Source organism: Schistocerca gregaria, chromosome X (genome assembly GCF_023897955.1).
Source record: "Schistocerca gregaria isolate iqSchGreg1 chromosome X, iqSchGreg1.2, whole genome shotgun sequence".
Lineage (NCBI taxonomy): Eukaryota > Metazoa > Arthropoda > Insecta > Orthoptera > Acrididae > Schistocerca > Schistocerca gregaria.
This window is the reverse complement of record NC_064931.1, coordinates 141,313,534-141,334,433: the sequence shown is the minus strand read 5'-3', so window position 1 is coordinate 141,334,433 and position 20,900 is coordinate 141,313,534. Positions and strand designations below refer to the sequence as shown.

At 43.0% G+C, this 20,900-nt stretch overlaps 1 protein-coding gene and 1 non-coding gene across 5 annotated transcripts in view; both read left to right on the top strand.

The window, feature by feature from the left end:
• LOC126297535 (excitatory amino acid transporter 1) overlaps window positions 1–20,900 on the top strand; it is a 661,389-nt gene that overhangs the window by 196,623 nt on the left and 443,866 nt on the right. The window contains exon 1 of one of the 4 annotated variants that reach the window (XM_049988446.1): window positions 258–467. The exons of 2 other annotated variants lie outside the window; for them this stretch is intronic. In XM_049988446.1, coding sequence (XP_049844403.1) covers window positions 412–467 — 56 coding nt within the window. In that variant the 5' untranslated portion in view covers window positions 258–411. Of the gene's footprint in view, window positions 1–257; window positions 468–20,900 lie in introns of those variants that run through there. One more of the 4 variants, XM_049988445.1, reaches the window with a different exon arrangement.
• On the top strand, window positions 1,141–1,224 carry Trnas-aga (transfer RNA serine (anticodon AGA)). The gene is given in 2 exon segments: window positions 1,141–1,180; window positions 1,190–1,224. It is a non-coding gene; the product is annotated as a tRNA-Ser (tRNA).

The following is a 20,900-nucleotide window of genomic DNA, read 5'->3' as shown; positions in this document are numbered from 1 at the left end:
GTTGTTTCGGTTCGAGCAATGATATTGTATACTAAGTGTCATAATGTTTCCTTAAAATGAATATCACATTATTTCTAAAGTGTTCCTGGTTATAATAGAAAAGTTTGACAAATCAAAATACCTTTTGTTCCATTTATTGAATGCAATCGAGAACTGTGTAACCATTCTTAGACGTAAATCATGATACAAATTAATCCACACGAAATTAAGGGATTGATCGACTTTAGCAGAAAGTTTCCCTTTAGCCAGCGTGGTGTATACAGTTTGTTTACATTTTGGATGCAATCGTCTGATTAGCGCTGTCCGTCCGAGAGCAATAACACGTATAGTCCGGTTGTAACTTAAGGGCCTCAGTGTTAGCGAGTCAGTTCACCAAGGAGCATTTCAATTTTGGCACTGTATTCTACAAACATGGAGTTTGTTAAAGCAGCTGGCTGCTTTAGGCAGAGAATAAGGCATTGGATCACGTAAGTATTCCAAGTTCAGTGTATTTAGGAAGGCAATGCGGCTTTTAATTAAAACATGGGAAAAGTACCTTCCTGGTTTATCAGAGGATCCAAGTAGTAAGTTAGAGATACGGGTGTTTACACAGCATTCACTTCATCAGTGACTATTTCTAAACTGTGTGTCCATAAAGAGATAACATGCGTTTGCATTTGCAATTAGCGTGAGGCACAAGAAATTCTAATCATATGCTGCACGTCGCTGAATTCCTTTAAACAGTAGCTAAAGTCTCCTGAATTATAATTAGGTTTTGCACTTTTTAACTTATCTCTCTAATGGTGTATATAATAATCGCGATAATTTGTGTACACTTCAGTTGCGAATATGGAGCTAGGTAGACAATATGCGGAGGCGGTAATGTAATTTAAGATGTTAACCTTACAAATAGATTTAAATTGCCTAGCTATCTTTTTTCCGTAACTGTTTCGCATCACACATTGTTCGAAACAAGTTAACCGTATGCAGTACCGACTCCAACTGATAAACCTAGTTGTCTACTAAAATTCCGTTACTCTATTATTGCGAAGCTAATGTGCAATCAGAAGCGAGATATTTCGATTTTCCACCAGCGAATAATTATTACATCAAAAATAATCTGCCCTGTAATTAGTATTATTATTCAAACCATCTTTGCCGGCCGGAGTGGCCGAGTGGTTCTAGGCGCTATAGTCTAGAACCGCGCGACCGCTATGGTCGCAGGTTCGAATCCTGCCTCTGGCATGGATGTGTTTAATGTCATTAGGTTAGTTAGGATTAAGTAGTTCTAAGTTCTAGGGGACTGATGACCTCAGATGTTAAGTCCCATAGTGCTCAGAGCCATTTGAACCATTTTGAACCAAACCATCTTTACTCCAATGTCTCCGTTGTCACACCGTTGTCGTCTTCGGGAGCATAATTCTCGAATGACTGAATACTGCTGAAACGAATATGCCTCCCACAATATAAGTTTTTAATATAGTGTAAAAATTTTGCAAAAAGTGAGATGAAACCTCCTCTATATAGATGAGAGACAGCTCTAACGATAGCGCCCGGTTACGAAAAAAAAAGGAAAAAAAACTGACAAGTGCGAGTAAGACCCGCGGTCTGTGGGTTTCGTTGGAAATATATATATATAGTTCATTAATAGGTTTTGATGAGTGGGTTTGCGAGAATCAATATGTGTGACATAAATGGCCGTATTTTTTGATTACATTGACTTAGAAGCTAACAGTTTCTACACCGTCGAAGGGCATAGTATTTGACATAAATTTGAACTTGATGCCTCTTCCCGTTCTTGAGAACAGGGGTGTTAACAGGCGGACAACGAAGTGGTCTTACGTATGTAACATTTTTTATACCTGTCTCATTTATAGTTTCTGCTTCTCCCGCTACGAATCTATGCACTGTTTTTGCTGGTTTAGTGAGCCATATCACCATGATAGTATAGATTTACTTAGCCGTACACTTGGAGATTAGTCCGTAGGAGGAACATAGTACATCCATCGAAAATATGAAAGGACGTTAGATTGACGGTGTAATAGATAAATACTTATATGCAGTGGCTGAACTGATACAATTTCATTATGTAAAATTTCATTGCACAGCACACTCCAATTGATGAGTGGGTGTGGTAGTTGATGTCTAATATTCCCAATGGTGTTTTTTTTTTTAAGTCCTGGGTAGTAACTTGTGTGTTTGACAAGCCTGTTAGTGATGTGTAGGTCATGATTCTTGTCTTCTCTTTAGTTACCTGTCCTGGATACCAAGTTCCTTCGAAATATTTTTCAAAACTTTCTCTAGAATTCTTCTAAAAAGGATCAACTTACCAACTGATTATGATCTGCACTCACATCACATATACTCGTATCGGACAAGCTACTTTTGTGTCACGTAGCGGTAATGAGGTAGTAGATATGACTAAGAATGGTTTTAATACAGTTGTATTATTGCACTGACGATTCAGTTTGTGGATATATGTGGACTTCCTTTATAGTCGGAATGCGTTCATCTTACATTTGCCGTCTCTATAGTAAGCCAAGGGTAAAAATTTTCCACCGTCGCAGTGAAAGACTAAGTTCATTTTTTTTAAAAGCACTTATTTTACAATATAGTATTCCTGTAGTTAAAAAAGACATTTCCTAACTTTTTACCAGCGAGAAGAGTCTATTCGCAAAGTGTGATTCTGATAACCCCGTAAACAACCATCTATCGCTATCACAGTCTATTCATTGGAGCTACGAACAGCAACTGTGGACGATAATGCGCAGCACGGCCCTGGCTTTAAATTGAAGCCTCCCTGCTGTGTTTCAAGGAGGGTGTGCACCTAACATTTTTGATAGTAATTCGTCCATTGGATCAGGATGTTTGGCAAGGCCCTCCCTAGATGTCTCTACTAGTGTTAGAGAGCAGTGGCGTAAAAAGTCTTAACACTTTCCCTGCTTTCTCAACGTTAACGAGCCAAACATAGTGTTACATTATACAAGCAACCATAAAAGCATTCTACTCTGTCATTACTTTAAAGAGACTATGTGTCAAAGATGGCTGAAGCTGCTATTAATCAACACCGTCACATGTCACTGTTTTTACCTATTCACCATCGCAGTTTTTAATTAAATTTGGTTACGCTAGCACTCCACTGGACATCACCCTTCTACTTTGGTGCAATTCCACGTTGGATGGGAGTGAGTTGCAAATTTAATATCTGGTGCACATCCTGGAACGTCAGAGAGGGAGCTGTTTAGAAAATTAGACAATCGCGGAAATGGCCACTCTAGACAATTTTTGAGCGAGATAGACGTAATACATTTCCAAACGAAGCTAAATGTCCCACATCAAAGTGAAATGTAGCAGACATGATTAATAGAAAAGGCGAATATCTAAAGAAGACTAAAAAGTATGATACCTCAATCTAGCAGTTTTATGAACAGTTACGAATAAATAGTACGTTCATAAACATGATTACTTTTGCAATCTGGGCAGTTCTACCAGCTGATTCAAAATATGAATTTAATGTGTAGTGACTATGATAATTCTCTCTGCTCTTAACTAATTTAAAACAGTAAGTCAGTTTCATAATACTGCTGCTCTGGCAAAAAGTTGCTGCCAGAATGGGTAATGAGTAAGATACTAGTTCCTACGATCAACTTAAGGCTGAAAATGTTTGTTTGATCAAATTATAGTTTCGTATTTCAATTGTAAGTTTATCAGTAGACAAATCGAGGGAATAATTCAAGCAATGAATAGTAACAATTATTTGTCCTCAAGTGAAAATATATATAAATAAGGAAAAATCCTCTTACAATTATTTGTTGCCTTGAAAACATTATTTCACATTTTAGCGCTGCGTATATGGGAGGCTTTCCGATCGCCCCTCTGCTTTAATTTGGGTAGCAGATACTCATACAGTTGTACATATACTGTAATTCAACAAATAACTCACTACCCCTCGCCCTCTCTCAAAAATTCGATATGTTCGCCGTTTCCGAGTTAATATCAGCAAAAATTCAAGAGGCGCGTCAGATACATTCAGTGTCACTTGTTCTTACAGCGTAGGTAATAGAGCAGGAGACTACTCAGCCTATGGCTCGAGTTCAATGTTTGCTACCGTCCCATATCCAATTTTTGTGTCGCTCTCTTGTCCGGTTTTAGGAAACCAAACGAAGAACACATTTGGCGACACCCGTCATTCGCAGGTCCCTTGAAGTCACACGCGCAACGGCCTAATTGGCTAACTTAAATGCTAATTAACTCGGAAACGGCGCAACGTATTGATTTTTGTCCTTAATGTTTATTTCTCAATCAGACCTACCGTGCAACCCCCTTGCAAGCTTTCCATTGTTCTGACCACGCTGTAAACTCCAATGTCGCAATCCTTGAGCTGAGGACGTCGTAGACAATCTGCATCTATATCATTGTTTCAGCCCTTGCGTGCTCTCTTGTTGGTTTTCAAAGGTAATTCTTATCACTTGAATTTCTATACTTTGAAACGTAAAGAGTGACATGCGAAAAGTCGATACACCAATTGTTGGTAAAAAATGAGATAATCATGTGGCATTCATGGCCGGGAGACCTCACCCGGGGAAGTTTGGCCGCCGGGTCGCAAGTCCCATTTCAGGTGACGCCACATAGGGCAACTTGCGTGTCAGTGATGATGAAATGACGATGATGACAGCACAACACCGAGTCCACGATCTGAGAAAATCTCCAACCCGGACGGTAATCGAACCCTGGTTCGTTGTATGATAGACAAACGCGTTACCACCAGCTAAGCAGGCGCACACCAGCTGTTGGCAAACAGTACGACAAAGAACAGAGGGAAAGAGAGGGCAATAAATTTCCTGTGTGGTTAATTCTTGATACTGTCTGCAGAGGTAATGAAGGAAATATATTTTCTAATGGAGCTACGCTCCTTTTTTAACTGCAGTAAATACCTCATGATAGTAAATGGTGATGATAATACACAGATATGATGCTTGTTAACATTTGTTTTGAGATTTTTGCAGTCCCTTTGGAAAATGTGAAGTCCACGTCCGTTGCCAACGTGCAGTTTCCAAGCCCTTTTCCCGATGATGGCACGGAAACAGAGGTGTAACTAAAAAGTCGGCAATCTTTGCTTTTATATTTTTGAGATACCAGGTTGTTTCACAAAGTTAAACCTCTTAACAGGCTATTTTCCAGAGCGTTCATATACTGTTATTAAAGTACACCATTTTTAAATATAATTTTAATTAATATAGTGTTTATACTGGTTGCTGGTGAGGAGGAAAGTTAGTTATTAGTATTTTATTAATGATCTCATGCATAAGCAGCCATATCACAGTCATCGCAGTCTCTCAAGAAAATTATAATTAAGCTTTACTTGTTTAATCAGAATCGGACGATGACTCTCCTTGTCCGCAGTATCGATGATTCGAAGTGATCTGCAATCCTGTGTAAATAAAACGTCTTGGTTTTCTTGCGTTGCGTAGTGAGTCGGGAAACCTAGATCAAGCGGAAAGTTTCCTTCGATAGTTTAATTATCCGATGAAATAATGGAGCTCTTGGATCTAATAATTGCAGGTTAGTTTCCAATTCATCGGAAGTTCCCTTCTGACAACCAATGAAACGACACCTCCGTGCAAATTTCCAATTAGAGAATACATATATAATGAAATTCCTTACACACCTTTGATGTAAATACTTAGTATATATTTTCTTAAGTAGCATACAATATATTTTCAATCTCTTTCTTCCAGTAATCTCGATGGCAAAATTACAATTATTCAGTGGGGCTATTCGGCACGGAGAAGATCCTAGAAGTCCCCGCAACACACGAGAGAATATTACAAAGAGTAATTATGCGCTCATGGAATAGTAATGGTGCTGTACCACTTAGCGCATCGATTCTGCGAGTATATAAATTGTCAAGTAGGAAACGCAATTCACTCATAGAATTGTGCAGGGATAATTAGTAGAATATAGAGAGATATTACATAAAGAAACATCACTTCTTCCTTATTATTAAATTAGATCCACTGTAGATAGATTTGCATCCCATCCAAATTAAATTCACTGTAGCACACGTGCACACACATCTGAAGGGAAATACTTCTGAAATTAAACTTATAGCAGCACAGTGGTTAATTACAATCATTGACTTCTTCTTCTTCTTCTTCTTCTTCTTCTTGGTTTTTATCTCTTGTCTTCGTAGAGACGGCGTGTTAATCTGTTCCTTCCAGTGTTAGTAGTACAGATTGACCTCCGTGTCCACTACATCTATTTTCGTCTAGTGTTATGTATGTGAATTTGTGAGATCTTTTCTAAATGTTTGCAAAGCGTGTAACTTAGGCGAGGTGGGGGTATCAGCCCGGTATTAAACTAGTTGGATGTGGGATACCGCCTAAAAACCACATCAAAGCTGGCCGGCATGCTGGTCCTTACCGTTAACTCACCGGCCTGGTTCGCTATGAGACCGGCGCGCCTCTCCGAATAGTGGAATCGAATTGCTAACATGCGGTTATCTAGACAGATTACAATTTTACTTTACCTGTTACAAGCGAGAAATTGTCAGCAGCAGTTGTGAAAATTTGTCCCTGGTTGTCTACCGAAGCTGGAATGAATCTAGGTGAATAACAATAAGGTAACTTTCGGTGGGCTAGAACCCGAGCAGACAATAGGCGGCGTGCCAAAATCATTCCCGTTTGTTGCGCTGCCTTCTGGAAGGCCAGCTATCAAGTGACAGGTTTATATGTTTTCCTCTGTCTTGCCGTTGCGTTATCCAAGCTCTTTAAATATTCAGACAGCAGAACAAAAAGATTTCTGTTGGGGAGTTGTGTGTGTGTGTGTGTGTGTGTGTGTGTGTGTGTGTGTGTGTGTGTGTGTGTGTGTGTGTGTGTGTGTGTGTTGGGGGGAGGGGGAGGGAGGGAGGGGGGAGGAGGGGGAGGGTGGTAGCACAGGTGTCTGAGACGAATAGTTTAAACAGTAAACGGAATCGTTCCCCGTGTCATCGGCGTTGGCTGGTGTAGATGGCGCAGAGGTCAAGACATAGGAACTGGAATTCTTCTACGCTGTTTACTACTTCCGAAGAAGCATCGGCGACGTATGGGAAGACGACCATTCCTCATTGTGTTTCACATTCTTCTTGTTCCTCACATTGTTCTAACATGCACAGTGTGTATGGCACGGCAAATTTCCCGCTCGAAATATCAGTTTTGCAGGAATACGGTATAGAGGCGGCGTAGTTCACTGCATAAGCTGTCTGATTCCCATATAGCTCCGTACTCTGTAGGGCAGGGGTTCCCAACAAAATTTTCTCCATGATCCTCTCATAGAGCATGATTGGTACCTTGTCATATCACAGTATCAAGTAACTAAATAAATTATAAAAGAACGCCGGCCGTTTTGACCGAGCGGTTGTAGGCGCCTCAGTCCGGAACCGCGCGACCGCTACGGTCGCAGGTTCGAGTCCAGCCTCGGGCATGAAAGTGTGTGATGTCCTTAGGTTCGTTAGATTTAAGTAGTTATAAGTTCTAGGGGACTGATAACCTTTGATGTTAAGTCCCATAGTGCTCAGAGCCATTTGAACTTAAAAAAACCAAATTAAGGGTCTTTTTATACATTTTATATTTTTGATACTTAGAAAAAACATTGACATATTCGTTATTGAAAAATACTGAGCTTAAAACTTTTTCAGTTTAGCCATCACTGTTATTGTTAAATTTTTGATTATTGCTCAAAATCTTTGTCTTCAAATCTGGGTGTTTAGTATAACAAACTCCTTAAAAAACAAAAATTGAGTATTAAAATGACAGGAAAAAATGAAAACTGTCTGTATTGGTCTTTTATGTGTACTACACTCGAGATTTCATTGAGTAGACAGTACTTCGAAAGTCAAAATATCCACGGGTGTACTGCCGGTCTATAGTGTCCAACGGGCACAATATTTCGGCGATCAAACATGTCGCCATCATCATGATTGCGACATGTTTGATCGCCGAAATATTGTGCCCGTTGGACACTATAGACCGGCAGTACACCCGTGGATATTTTGATTATCAAATACGCCGGGAGAAACTCAAGAATCACAGTACTTCGAAAGGTTTTCATAGCAACAAATGAAAAGCACCAGTTTGCTTTTGTTCTACAATACAGCAAATTACATATGGAGGTTTAGGCTGTTGCTCAGGTCCAGTGAACGTAAAACCGATTTCCATGTAATCAGTTGTATTTTCTAGTGTTAGTTGGCTCTAGGAAGACGCTAGACGCAGAAGTTACCGTTCGCAAAAGCGCTGCTCATGTAGGAAGCGGCCAAAACAAAAAATCTGTTAGCGTACGAAATATATTTAATATATTTTTCATACTAATAGCATCTTTGGACGCCTCTGGCATAGCTCGCGGACCACTGGGGTCCGCGGACCACCTGTTGGGAACCACTGCTCAAGGGCAACGTCCTAAGCTTGACACTTTGTTGCGAAGGATGGCGACCGGCGACAGCTAAAAGAAGCTTAGCCCGTCATCAATGAACTTGGTGCCGTACAGATAATACTAATAGCATCTTTGGATGCCTCTGTCATAGCTCTCGGACCACTGGGGGTCCGGGGACCACCTGTTGTTAAGCACTGCTCAAGGGCAACGTCCTAAGCTTGACACTTTGTTGCGAAGGATGGCGACCGGCTTCAGCTAACAGAAGCTTAGCCCGTCATCAATGAACTTGGTGCCGTACAGATAATACTAATAGCATCTTTGGACGCCTCCGGCATAGCTGGCGGACCACTGGGGGTCCGCGAACCACCTGTTGGGAACCACTGCTCAAGGGCAACGTCCTAAGCTTGACACTTTGTTGCGAAGGATGGCGACCGGCGACAGCTAACAGAAGCTTAGCCCGTCATCAATGAACTTGGTGCCGTACAGATAATACTAATAGCATCTTTGGATGCCTCTGGCATAGCTCTCGGACCACTGGGGATCCGGGGACCACCTGTTGTTAAGCACTGCTCAAGGACAACGTCCTAAGCTTGACACTTTGTTGCGAAGGATGGCGACCGGCTTCAGCTAACAGAAGCTTAGCCCGTCATCAATGAACTTGGTGCCGTACAGATAATACTAATAGCATCTTTGGACGCCTCCGGCATAGCTGGCGGACCACTGGGGGTCCGCGAACCACCTGTTGGGAACCACTGCTCAAGGGCAACGTCCTAAGCTTGACACTTTGTTGCGAAGGATGGCGACCGGCGACAGCTAACAGAAGCTTAGCCCGTCATCAATGAACTTGGTGCCGTACAGATAATACTAATAGCATCTTTGGATGCCTCTGGCATAGCTCTCGGACCACTGGGGATCCGGGGACCACCTGTTGTTAAGCACTGCTCAAGGACAACGTCCTAAGCTTGACACTTTGTTGCGAAGGATGGCGACCGGCTTCAGCTAACAGAAGCTTAGCCCGTCATCAATGAACTTGGTGCCGTACAGATAATACTAATAGCATCTTTGGACGCCTCCGGCATAGCTGGCGGACCACTGGGGGTCCGCGAACCACCTGTTGGGAACCACTGCTCAAGGGCAACGTCCTAAGCTTGACACTTTGTTGCGAAGGATGGCGACCGGCGACAGCTAAAAGAAGCTTAGCCCGTCATCAATGAACTTGGTGCCGTACAGATAATACTAATAGCATCTTTGGATGCCTCTGTCATAGCTCTCGGACCACTGGGGGTCCGGGGACCACCTGTTGGGAACCACTGCTCAAGGGCAACGTCCTAAGCTTGACACTTTGTTGCGAAGGATGGCGACCGGCTTCAGCTAACAGAAGCTTAGCCCGTCATCAATGAACTTGGTGCCGTACAGGTAATACTAATAGCATCTTTGGACGCCTCTGGCATAGCTGGCGGACCACTGGGGGTCCGCGAATCACCTGTTGGGAACCACTGCTCAAGGGCAACGTCCTAAGCTTGACACTTTGTTGCGAAGGATGGCGATCGGCGACGGCTAACAGAAGCTTAGCCCGTCATCAATGAACTTGGTGCCGTACAGATAATACTAATAGCATCTTTGGATGCCTCTGGCATAGCTCTCGGACCACTGGGGATCCGGGGACCACCTGTTGTTAAGCACTGCTCAAGGGCAACGTCCTAAGCTTGACACTTTGTTGCGAAGGATGGCGACCGGCTTCAGCTAACAGAAGCTTAGCCCGTCATCAATGAACTTGGTGCCGTACAGATAATACTAATAGCATCTTTGGACGCCTCCGGCATAGCTGGCGGACCACTGGGGGTCCGCGAACCACCTGTTGGGAACCACTGCTCAAGGGCAACGTCCTAAGCTTGACACTTTGTTGCGAAGGATGGCGACCGGCGACAGCTAACAGAAGCTTAGCCCGTCATCAATGAACTTGGTGCCGTACAGATAATACTAATAGCATCTTTGGATGCCTCTGGCATAGCTCTCGGACCACTGGGGATCCGGGGACCACCTGTTGTTAAGCACTGCTCAAGGACAACGTCCTAAGCTTGACACTTTGTTGCGAAGGATGGCGACCGGCTTCAGCTAACAGAAGCTTAGCCCGTCATCAATGAACTTGGTGCCGTACAGATAATACTAATAGCATCTTTGGACGCCTCCGGCATAGCTGGCGGACCACTGGGGGTCCGCGAACCACCTGTTGGGAACCACTGCTCAATGGCAACGTCCTAAGCTTGACACTTTGTTGCGAAGGATGGCGACCGGCGACAGCTAACAGAAGCTTAGCCCGTCATCAATGAACTTGGTGCCGTACAGATAATACTAATAGCATCTTTGGATGCCTCTGGCATAGCTCTCGGACCACTGGGGATCCGGGGACCACCTGTTGTTAAGCACTGCTCAAGGACAACGTCCTAAGCTTGACACTTTGTTGCGAAGGATGGCGACCGGCTTCAGCTAACAGAAGCTTAGCCCGTCATCAATGAACTTGGTGCCGTACAGATAATACTAATAGCATCTTTGGACGCCTCCGGCATAGCTGGCGGACCACTGGGGGTCCGCGAACCACCTGTTGGGAACCACTGCTCAAGGGCAACGTCCTAAGCTTGACACTTTGTTGCGAAGGATGGCGACCGGCGACAGCTAACAGAAGCTTAGCCCGTCATCAATGAACTTGGTGCCGTACAGATAATACTAATAGCATCTTTGGATGCCTCTGGCATAGCTCTCGGACCACTGGGGATCCGGGGACCACCTGTTGTTAAGCACTGCTCAAGGACAACGTCCTAAGCTTGACACTTTGTTGCGAAGGATGGCGACCGGCTTCAGTTAACAGAAGCTTAGCCCGTCATCAATGAACTTGGTGCCGTACAGATAATACTAATAGCATCTTTGGATGCCTCTGGCATAGCTCTCGGACCACTGGGGATCCGGGGACCACCTGTTGTTAAGCACTGCTCAAGGACAACGTCCTAAGCTTGACACTTTGTTGCGAAGGATGGCGACCGGCTTCAGCTAACAGAAGCTTAGCCCGTCATCAATGAACTTGGTGCCGTACAGATAATACTAATAGCATCTTTGGATGCCTCTGGCATAGCTCTCGGACCACTGGGGATCCGGGGACCACCTGTTGTTAAGCACTGCTCAAGGACAACGTCCTAAGCTTGACACTTTGTTGCGAAGGATGGCGACCGGCGACAGCTAACAGAAGCTTAGCCCGTCATCAATGAACTTGGTGCCGTACAGATAATACTAATAGCATCTTTGGATGCCTCTGGCATAGCTCTCGGACCACTGGGGATCCGGGGACCACCTGTTGTTAAGCACTGCTCAAGGACAACGTCCTAAGCTTGACACTTTGTTGCGAAGGATGGCGACCGGCTTCAGCTAACAGAAGCTTAGCCCGTCATCAATGAACTTGGTGCCGTACAGATAATACTAATAGCATCTTTGGACGCCTCCGGCATAGCTGGCGGACCACTGGGGGTCCGCGAACCACCTGTTGGGAACCACTGCTCAAGGGCAACGTCCTAAGCTTGACACTTTGTTGCGAAGGATGGCGACCGGCGACAGCTAACAGAAGCTTAGCCCGTCATCAATGAACTTGGTGCCGTACAGATAATACTAATAGCATCTTTGGATGCCTCTGGCATAGCTCTCGGACCACTGGGGATCCGGGGACCACCTGTTGTTAAGCACTGCTCAAGGACAACGTCCTAAGCTTGACACTTTGTTGCGAAGGATGGCGACCGGCTTCAGCTAACAGAAGCTTAGCCCGTCATCAATGAACTTGGTGCCGTACAGATAATACTAATAGCATCTTTGGACGCCTCCGGCATAGCTGGCGGACCACTGGGGGTCCGCGAACCACCTGTTGGGAACCACTGCTCAAGGGCAACGTCCTAAGCTTGACACTTTGTTGCGAAGGATGGCGACCGGCGACAGCTAACAGAAGCTTAGCCCGTCATCAATGAACTTGGTGCCGTACAGATAATACTAATAGCATCTTTGGACGCCTCCGGCATAGCTGGCGGACCACTGGGGGTCCGCGAACCACCTGTTGGGAACCACTGCTCAAGGGCAACGTCCTAAGCTTGACACTTTGTTGCGAAGGATGGCGACCGGCGACAGCTAACAGAAGCTTAGCCCGTCATCAATGAACTTGGTGCCGTGCAGATAAAATGGGTAAAATAATTTCACTGAGGGAAGCAAAATGAGGTTAACTCGTTCGTGAAGAAACCTCGTGAGCAAGCATTTTAGCCTGTCCAATCTGCTCGGTGTTGCATTTTCCTCTGGTGACGTCCTTCGTAGCTGGCGGCGGTATCATGTCGTAAACTAATGAAGTGTCATTCCTGACAGAATTGCATGTAACTACTAATAATAAATGGAAAAATTTGGAAGCAATCATGGTGTGCCTATTGTTATTTGATCGAAATGGAACTTACACGCTATGCTTTCTATCATGCAGATAAGCTAAAACCGACGCTCCCGAATTGTCTACTATTCAATAACATTTTAACTTCAGCACCGTGACACCGTGGTTCACACAGATGACTTAACATAATGAAAAAATATTCCTATTGGTAAAAATTCCTAGTTTAGTAAAATAGTAATATGTCAATATGAATATACCGTGTTTGGTTGATAGATATTTTTGCAATTCAAGCTGTTTAGTGGTCAGAATGTTTTCGATACAGTTACCACACAGACTGAGATAGCCAGACACACCCCTCCATCCACCTTCGTAGCTACAATTCCACTAGTGCACCCCACATCCCTCTGCGGACAAATGCCCTGGTTCACATTATCTTTTTGTTAAGATAAAGCTAAATGGATACAGCGTAACTGTAGGTCTACTTCCCAATACTTCCTGACACAAGTGGTACTTTAGCTTTTATATTTTTTTAAAATGACGTCATGTTCGCCATCGACTGTATTCTTTATAACAATTTTCACGACTGCAAACTTCGACGTTAGGTTATTATCAACAGGTAAGGTGCTGAAAACGCAGCAGTTGTCGACATTAATAACACTGTATTACAGAATAAGTAGATAGCGAATGTGTCGTAGTTTACCAAATTCACCGGGACTGTAATCCCAAAACAAATTCAGTTGTGTTGCATTAAATGTTTGTGGTGAAATATCTTATTCCTGTTTTACGTTAAGCAGTCTTATAGTTACAAAATATTCCACAAATGGACGCTATTGGTGAAAGATCAAATTAATAATCAGAATCGTTTGAGAACACCCTGAACCCACTTAGAAAATGATTACTTTTGTAGAGAAAATTGTGTTAAAAATAGCCAATAGTGGAAATAGTCTGATTGAACCGTGTGTATGATTTTTTATAGACTACATACAACTCAGAGACAAAAATATAACAACATTAAACTCAACCGAATCGGTGCTTGCAAAACAGCCTCCCGATATTTGTAAGCACACTAAAACAAATAAAAAATGAATATTTCGGGTTATCGTATCGTATTAGTGGTCGAACTCCTGAACTTTTTGAAATATTATTTACAATTTTATTTAGTACGTTAGATACCTTTATCAAAACAAAGTGTAGCGTTATAATAAAGTGTTTCAGCTTCCACTGACTTCATAAACATAATGTATCAGCTGAAGTAACTCAAGTTTTCTTTGGAAGCAAATTTTTTTGACGCTACTAAATTATAAGAGCGACTGCTGTGTGTTTTGTAGCAGTTAGCGACATAATTTAAAAGGGTCTTAGGTAAATGGAGTGTCTGAGTCAGTTCCAAGCGGAAGAATGATGTGAACAACATTGGTAAAAAATAGTCGAGGAATAAGTTGAAGGGGAAACAGCTCCCATGTTACCTAAGAGCGCATTAGAACAGTATTTTAGCACTATTGGCAATCAATAAAGAGCTCATCTGTTACGTTACAGGAACTGATGATGCGAAAGAAATCCATACTCTTTAGTTTCCTTCTGGTGATTAAAAGAATATTTACCGTAAGTGATTAAGTGCAGTATGCAGTCTTTGTAATAAATTTTTATTTTACGTATGTTACGTATAGTGACCAATTTTTGTTACGGTAAAATTCCTGTTCTGGGTGATATTATCTTGTTTCTCATCGAAGAATGTCAGTTCGTCCATTGGACTATTTTTCTATCATTTGTCGAAGCAGGCTCCCACAGAGAATAATCTTATTTATTGATCTGCCTTGTTGAAAATTACCTTCAGTCAGTTTCAACAACCTTTGAAAAGAAGGGTTGCTTTCTTGCACTATAAATGGAGTTGTCTTGTCTATTGACTTACATAATAATTTGTGATAAGCGTAACACAGTTGCAAAGGCGATCAGATTATGGTTGCAGCCTCGATGAAGTTGTGTATTTGGCCTTTGTCTGATCAGAAGAGCAAGCAAATTTAATAGTTCTTTTACTTTGGTGAATTGGAGCCATTGTGTCTCTAAACTAAAAGAGACGGTAGGAGTGGAAAGAACGGTGGGGAAACACAGGTATGGGAGTCTTTATGCGAGGAAGTACTAAAGCTTGGTATTATTTTGATACACTCTGACAGTTGCTTAGATTCCACTGACATTCGCCATATTATATGGTCTGTTGCACCCAGTTACGATCAACGGCAAGTGAATCTTCCGAACGTAATGCATCGATAGTGTCAAGTACCATCGTGCTATGTTTCAGCTACAGGGTCTCACATACAGTATCAAAAAATTAGGGATAAAGTCCACTGGCTTCTTAACTACTAAAATGATCTTCAGAACACAGGGAGTATTCCTTTAAAGTTAAGAGATAGATATCTTACCATTTTTACTGTGGAATAACTATGGATGCATTTCATTTGAGTTTTGTGTTTAGGGCGCACATTTCTAGTCGCCGACGTAAATTTGCTTGGCACATGAGGACGGCGTATTAGTCGAGTAGAAAATGGCCAGCATCAAATGAGGAAACCTCGGCATACTAAGTATGTCTATAGGTACTGTATAGCACGTTTTCTCGCGATCTGGATCTCCAGTGATAGAATGAAAGGTCATTTTCAAAGATGAGTACTATGATGCGGGACATTTTGCAGTTGAGTCATGAAAGACCATTAAGAAAAATTGGCCATAAAATTTCAAGTAAGTTCCTCGAATGTGCTGATAATGTTACGAGGATTTGTTGTACTGCAAAATACTCACCGCTTCCCGTGCTGTCACTTGAAATTTTCACCAGCAATATCACGAACAATATCATTTCTCAACCTTGTCTCGCTGATCTAAGGGTCCGTCTAAAATAACCTTGTTATAACTAATGTAGGTTAATTCTTACAAAGAAGAAAACAGCAACCAGCCACTATTAATACTGCTATTTATTTAGGTAAATAGCGCCGTTACCGGTATCGAACTGACAAGTTCACATGATTGTCAAGATACACTTTAAATTATCGTCCGTTTTCAATTTGTATTATTCCTCTGTGGCGAAGTATTTTTAGTGTGTTGTTAAAACAGTGTTACAAGCGCCCTACGTGAAAATAACTAACCTCCAAACAATGAAATACAGCGTAAATAAATGTGTGGGGTTAAGTGGTTCGGTACTTATGTCGAAAATTACGCGCGATTTTGTTGCGAAGTTACAGAATTGTATTTTTCGCATATTACTAAATATATCCAGCAGTTACGTAACTTGTTATAAATTGAGCATTAAATTCTGACCTTCATTCTAATCAGCCCATGGTATTTTCCAGCTGTTGATGCTGATCGCTGTTTGCGGTGGATCCTCTAGGTGGCAGATTTTGTTACGATGTGACCTACTGTCTAACCTGTGCTACTAGATATAACGCAGTTGTGTGTCTAGGAGTCAGTCAAGTCACTGATGATGCCATCATTAAGTGACAGGTACGAACATAGATGTAATTTGCTGAAGATCAAAAGACGTGTCTGTATTTGTAAGTGGTTGATACAAGGCAGACCTTTTAAACTACAAACAGAAAGACATACAGTTACATGGGTAAAATTTACAAACTTTCCTTTACAACTAGCTGAAAAACCAGAAATTGACTGGGTATTTATGTATAGAAATGCCTGAGACTTCAAACATGCGCTATTTATTTTCAGCTTACAAATCTTTATATACGACGTTTGAACATTTGGGACACGAACGAAGAGCTTGTTTGCTTCAGTAACATGGGACAGATCCACATAGGGCTGGCCATGTGGAAAAGCCACTGATGCTAAGGTCTAGTTAAACAGCAAGCATCTTCTGGCCTTGTTTTGTTTGTGGTCATGACATGAGCTCACCAAGAATTGTACACGTTTAATCTGAAGTGGTAAATTATTATAAATAAGAAAGCTTTGGGATAAAACAGGTAGCTGTGTTGTGCCAATTCCTGTGAAAATTTTTGCTTCTATGGTGTTAAGTAGGAGAGAAGTAACTTTAAGCCTTTGTGAGTGAAGAGTTCTAAGTAGCGAGATAAGGCATGACGTCGTCAGAGTTACGTCGTGTTTCGCTTTTGGAAGGAATTTACATAGCTCGAATAGAAGCTTGATGTTCTCGACCTGCAGCAAGTTGCATCTCATGATCTTTATTGGATTCTTGAGCCTGAATAATACACTGTCTTTTAGCCGTTCTGGTGTACTCAGAAAGACTCGACCGTTTTCTAGGTATTTTTATTTCTAAAGAAAACGAAATGAAAATATAATGTGCAGGTACCCAAATCACAAAGCGAACTTAATAAATTCGCTTCTCGTAGCAAAGAATGTAAATAAAATCTATAGAAAGAAGCAAAGCAATGTCGTTAAGATTCAGTACACAAAGTGAAATTACTAAATCTATATATCCTACCCAAACAAATTAATTGGTAGTTTTTATTTATCAGGATAAGATTGTGGAGCTTAATTATGTTACTGGTATAAATTTCCGAAAAAGATGTGTAACGGAGTAAAGAAAAAAGCTCCATCCATTGATTCTACGCCGTGATGATAATACAATCGAACACCAATGTTGAATAGACGATTTCAGATAAAACTTTTAATAAGGATTGTTTTTCGAGATACAATTTCTATAAAGATAGAACAGACGTACAAATATCCAATCTGGGAAATGCTACATGTTCTTTAACAATATTTTGTTTGAAGTTTCATGGGTTTTCTCAACTGAATTGACAATTGTTCATCTAATTCAGTTCCTTGGTTCACTGATTCGTAGCTTCTTACACACTGGCGAGTGGGGTGCATATATGGACTCGCTATCTCGATGAAGCTACGATGGCAGTCTTCCAGTTCTCGTCGTGTCTTCTCCCAAGAGGCGTAACACTTGCAGGGACTTCGGATAACATGAACTTGGATCGTTGCCAGGCAGTCTGGAGTGATGCAAGTTATCATATTGTTTTATTATTGCTTGGTGTCAATTGAGTTTTTTTTCGTACAAAACAGCAGCTGGTATTCTACAGATTTATGCAAATTTGTTTCTGTTTGCTGTCTCGTGTGTGTTTATTGCGCTGTTTAAATTGCATTTTAAATATGTTGCTCGTATTCTGCTTTATTTTTGTTCCAATATTACGTTATGTAAATGATTACACTATTCGGTATTGTTTCGTATAAAACAGATCATGATTTCATCACATTGTGTACAGTGTACATGTTATTGAATTTGAATAGAATGTAAACTTTCATTATCGTAAAAAGGCAGAGCAGTCGTAGCGCTTAAAATAAAACTAAAATGAATCGTGAATGTTCAGTAGCATCACATGAAAAGAATGCCTAGTCTCTGAGACTCATTAGTCAGTGGAATCTAAACTTTCAGAGTGCCGGCCAGAGTGGCCGAGCGGTTCTAGGCGCTCCAGTCTGGAACCGTGCGACCGATACGGACGCAGGTTCGAATCCTGCCTCGGGCGTGTATGTGTGTAATGTCCTTAGTTTAGTTAGGTTTAAGTAGTTCTAAGTTTTAGGGGACTGATGGCCTCAGCAGTTAAGTCCCATAGTGCTCAGAGCCATTTGAACCAACTGTCAGTGTGTCCCAACATAATACCAAGCTTTAGTTCTTCCTCTCAAAAGAATTTCATACCTGCGTTCCCCCACCGTTCTTTCCCTCAAAACTATGGCTGTAAACTGACAAGTGCTTGTTTCTATGAGACGGCTGCAAAGATCAAACGGAACGCATTATTTGTCCATCTGAACCTCATCCACATCTGGTTAAAAATAGCTTTAGTTAGTTACCTAACGAGTCTGCGTACATGACTCGAACTGTGGGAATTGTAGACTTAATCAAAACAAAAATAATTAACATAATGCAAAACATTATGAAAAACAAACTAATACCGTCCGAACAGTCCATGAAGGCCCAACGGTACCGCCCTGTCGCCGTGTCATCCCCAGTCCTTAGGCGTCATCGGATGCCGGTACAGGGGTCACATACTCAGCACACGTACTCCCGGACGCCACTTCTCAATCAAGCAGCTCCTCAGTTGGTCTCGCCTGAGTGTAGCCAGCTTCCAACAGCACTCGGCAGACCCCGACGGTGACCCATCCAAGTGCTAGCCAAGCCTGACAGCGCTGAACTTCGGTGATCTGACGGGACCAGGTGTTACGACAGCGGCAAGGCCGTTGCCAATATATTATGAAAGAACATGGGATAAGGGCAGACACTCTAGCCACTACTTTTCGTAGCCAGCGAGGTGAAAGGTAACCTCGTTCACATTTAGACTCCTCGAGGGGCTGGGAGAGAGCTTCCGAATCGTTTCCACTGTAAGCCATTTCTGCTGTCCATTCTCGTCGTACGTGATGGGCTTGCTTAAAAAATAAAGTATATAAAACTTATATGTAGCCCAGCCGCTGGCATATATCGTTCTCCATTGACAACCAGTAGAGCAGTACGGAAACCTCCCATTGCGGGTTCGGGGGTTAGAATAGGCCCGCGGTATTCCTGCCTGTTATAAGAGGCGACTAAAAGGAGTCTCAAACGTTTCGGCTCCCTCTTGGGTTTGACCACCATATTTAAAAATTATTCCGAAGAGCGAGCCAATTGGAGAAGGGCGCCTTACTTGGTGCATTGTGTCCATCGTGCATTGAGACCTTTACCCAGCTTATTTGTTGTTGCATTGCAGTCCCGATGCCTATCTCCCTGGGGCATCGGGGCTCTCGGCAATGGTCATTATGCCAGGTGGCCCTTGCTGGGTGACGCCTATGGGCAAGGCCCTTGGTCGGAGTAGGTGGCATCAGGGTGGATGACACGCAATGAAGCGTGGCACATCTTCTCTTGCTGGTGGCCAACCACCAGCAGTCTCTAAGGGCTCACTTTAATGCAAAAAATGTATGATCCCAAATCGTTCCTCTCCCTGGCCACACCATGGGAGGAACGAAAGGCTATGAATGACAGCGAAACGTTTCGCCCCGGTATCTATTCTGTACGAGAGCTGATGGGGAATCCTTTGTGTGCATGAAGCCTTATTTCTTCGTAGAGCATTTTAGAGGACAAGTTTGAGGAGGTGGAGGGCTTGTCAAAAATGCGGTCCGGGTCAGTCTTCATAAAAACAGCATCCTCTGCTCAGTCACGGGCATTACTCGCTTGTATGAAGCTGGGGGATGTTTCTGTTACTATCACGCCCCATTAAAGCTTAAATATGGTCCAGGACATTATCTTCCACATGGACCTTCTTTCACAGTCCGATAACGAGTTGCGCGTCAACTTAGACCGACAAGGTGTCCATTTCATCCGGCGCGTCCACCGGGGTGCGAGGGATAATCAGGTTGCCACCGGTACCTACATCGAGGGTGACACATTATCTGAGAAGGTGAAAGTGATGGTCTACCGCTGTGATGTCAAGCCATATAATCCTCCCTCGATGCGCTGCTTAAAGTGTTGGAAGTTCGGCCATATGTCTTCCCGCTGTGCTTCCAGCCTCTCATGTCGCGATTGTGGTCGTTCGTCCCATCCCGATACTCTGTGTCCCGCATCCCATCTGTGTCAACTGCGGAGAGCACCATCCCCCTTGCTCTCTGGACTGCAAGATTCTACGGATGGAACGGAAAATAATGGAATACAAGACCCTGGACCGACTGACCTACACTGAGGCTAAACGGAAATTTGAACGGCTTTATCCCGTGTGCATGACGTCATCTTATGCCGCCACTCTCTCTCATGTTACAGCTTCACCAGTTGCACCACATACAGTCAGCACTCGGAGCCGAAGGACGACACCTGCTCCCTTGATGCTGTGGGGTAGGGGGCACTTCCCTCCCTGTTGCTCCCGCACCACCTACCTCTGGAGTAGCACCCCCCCCCCCCCTCCCAACCATTGGGGACACCAGTCCTCACTTCTAAGCCAGATAAGCATACGTCTTCTTCGGTTTCTCTCGCTAGGAAGGGATTCCTTGGGTCACTCCCTTCCCAGGTTCCTACCAGTGCCGAACCAGACACCCACCAGAACTGAAGAAGCCCCAGGTAGCTGGTCGTAGGGCTTTGTGACCCTTTTCAGTCCTGGTGACTGATTCAAAGAAGCCCTCCCAGCAAGGGCAACCAAAGGAA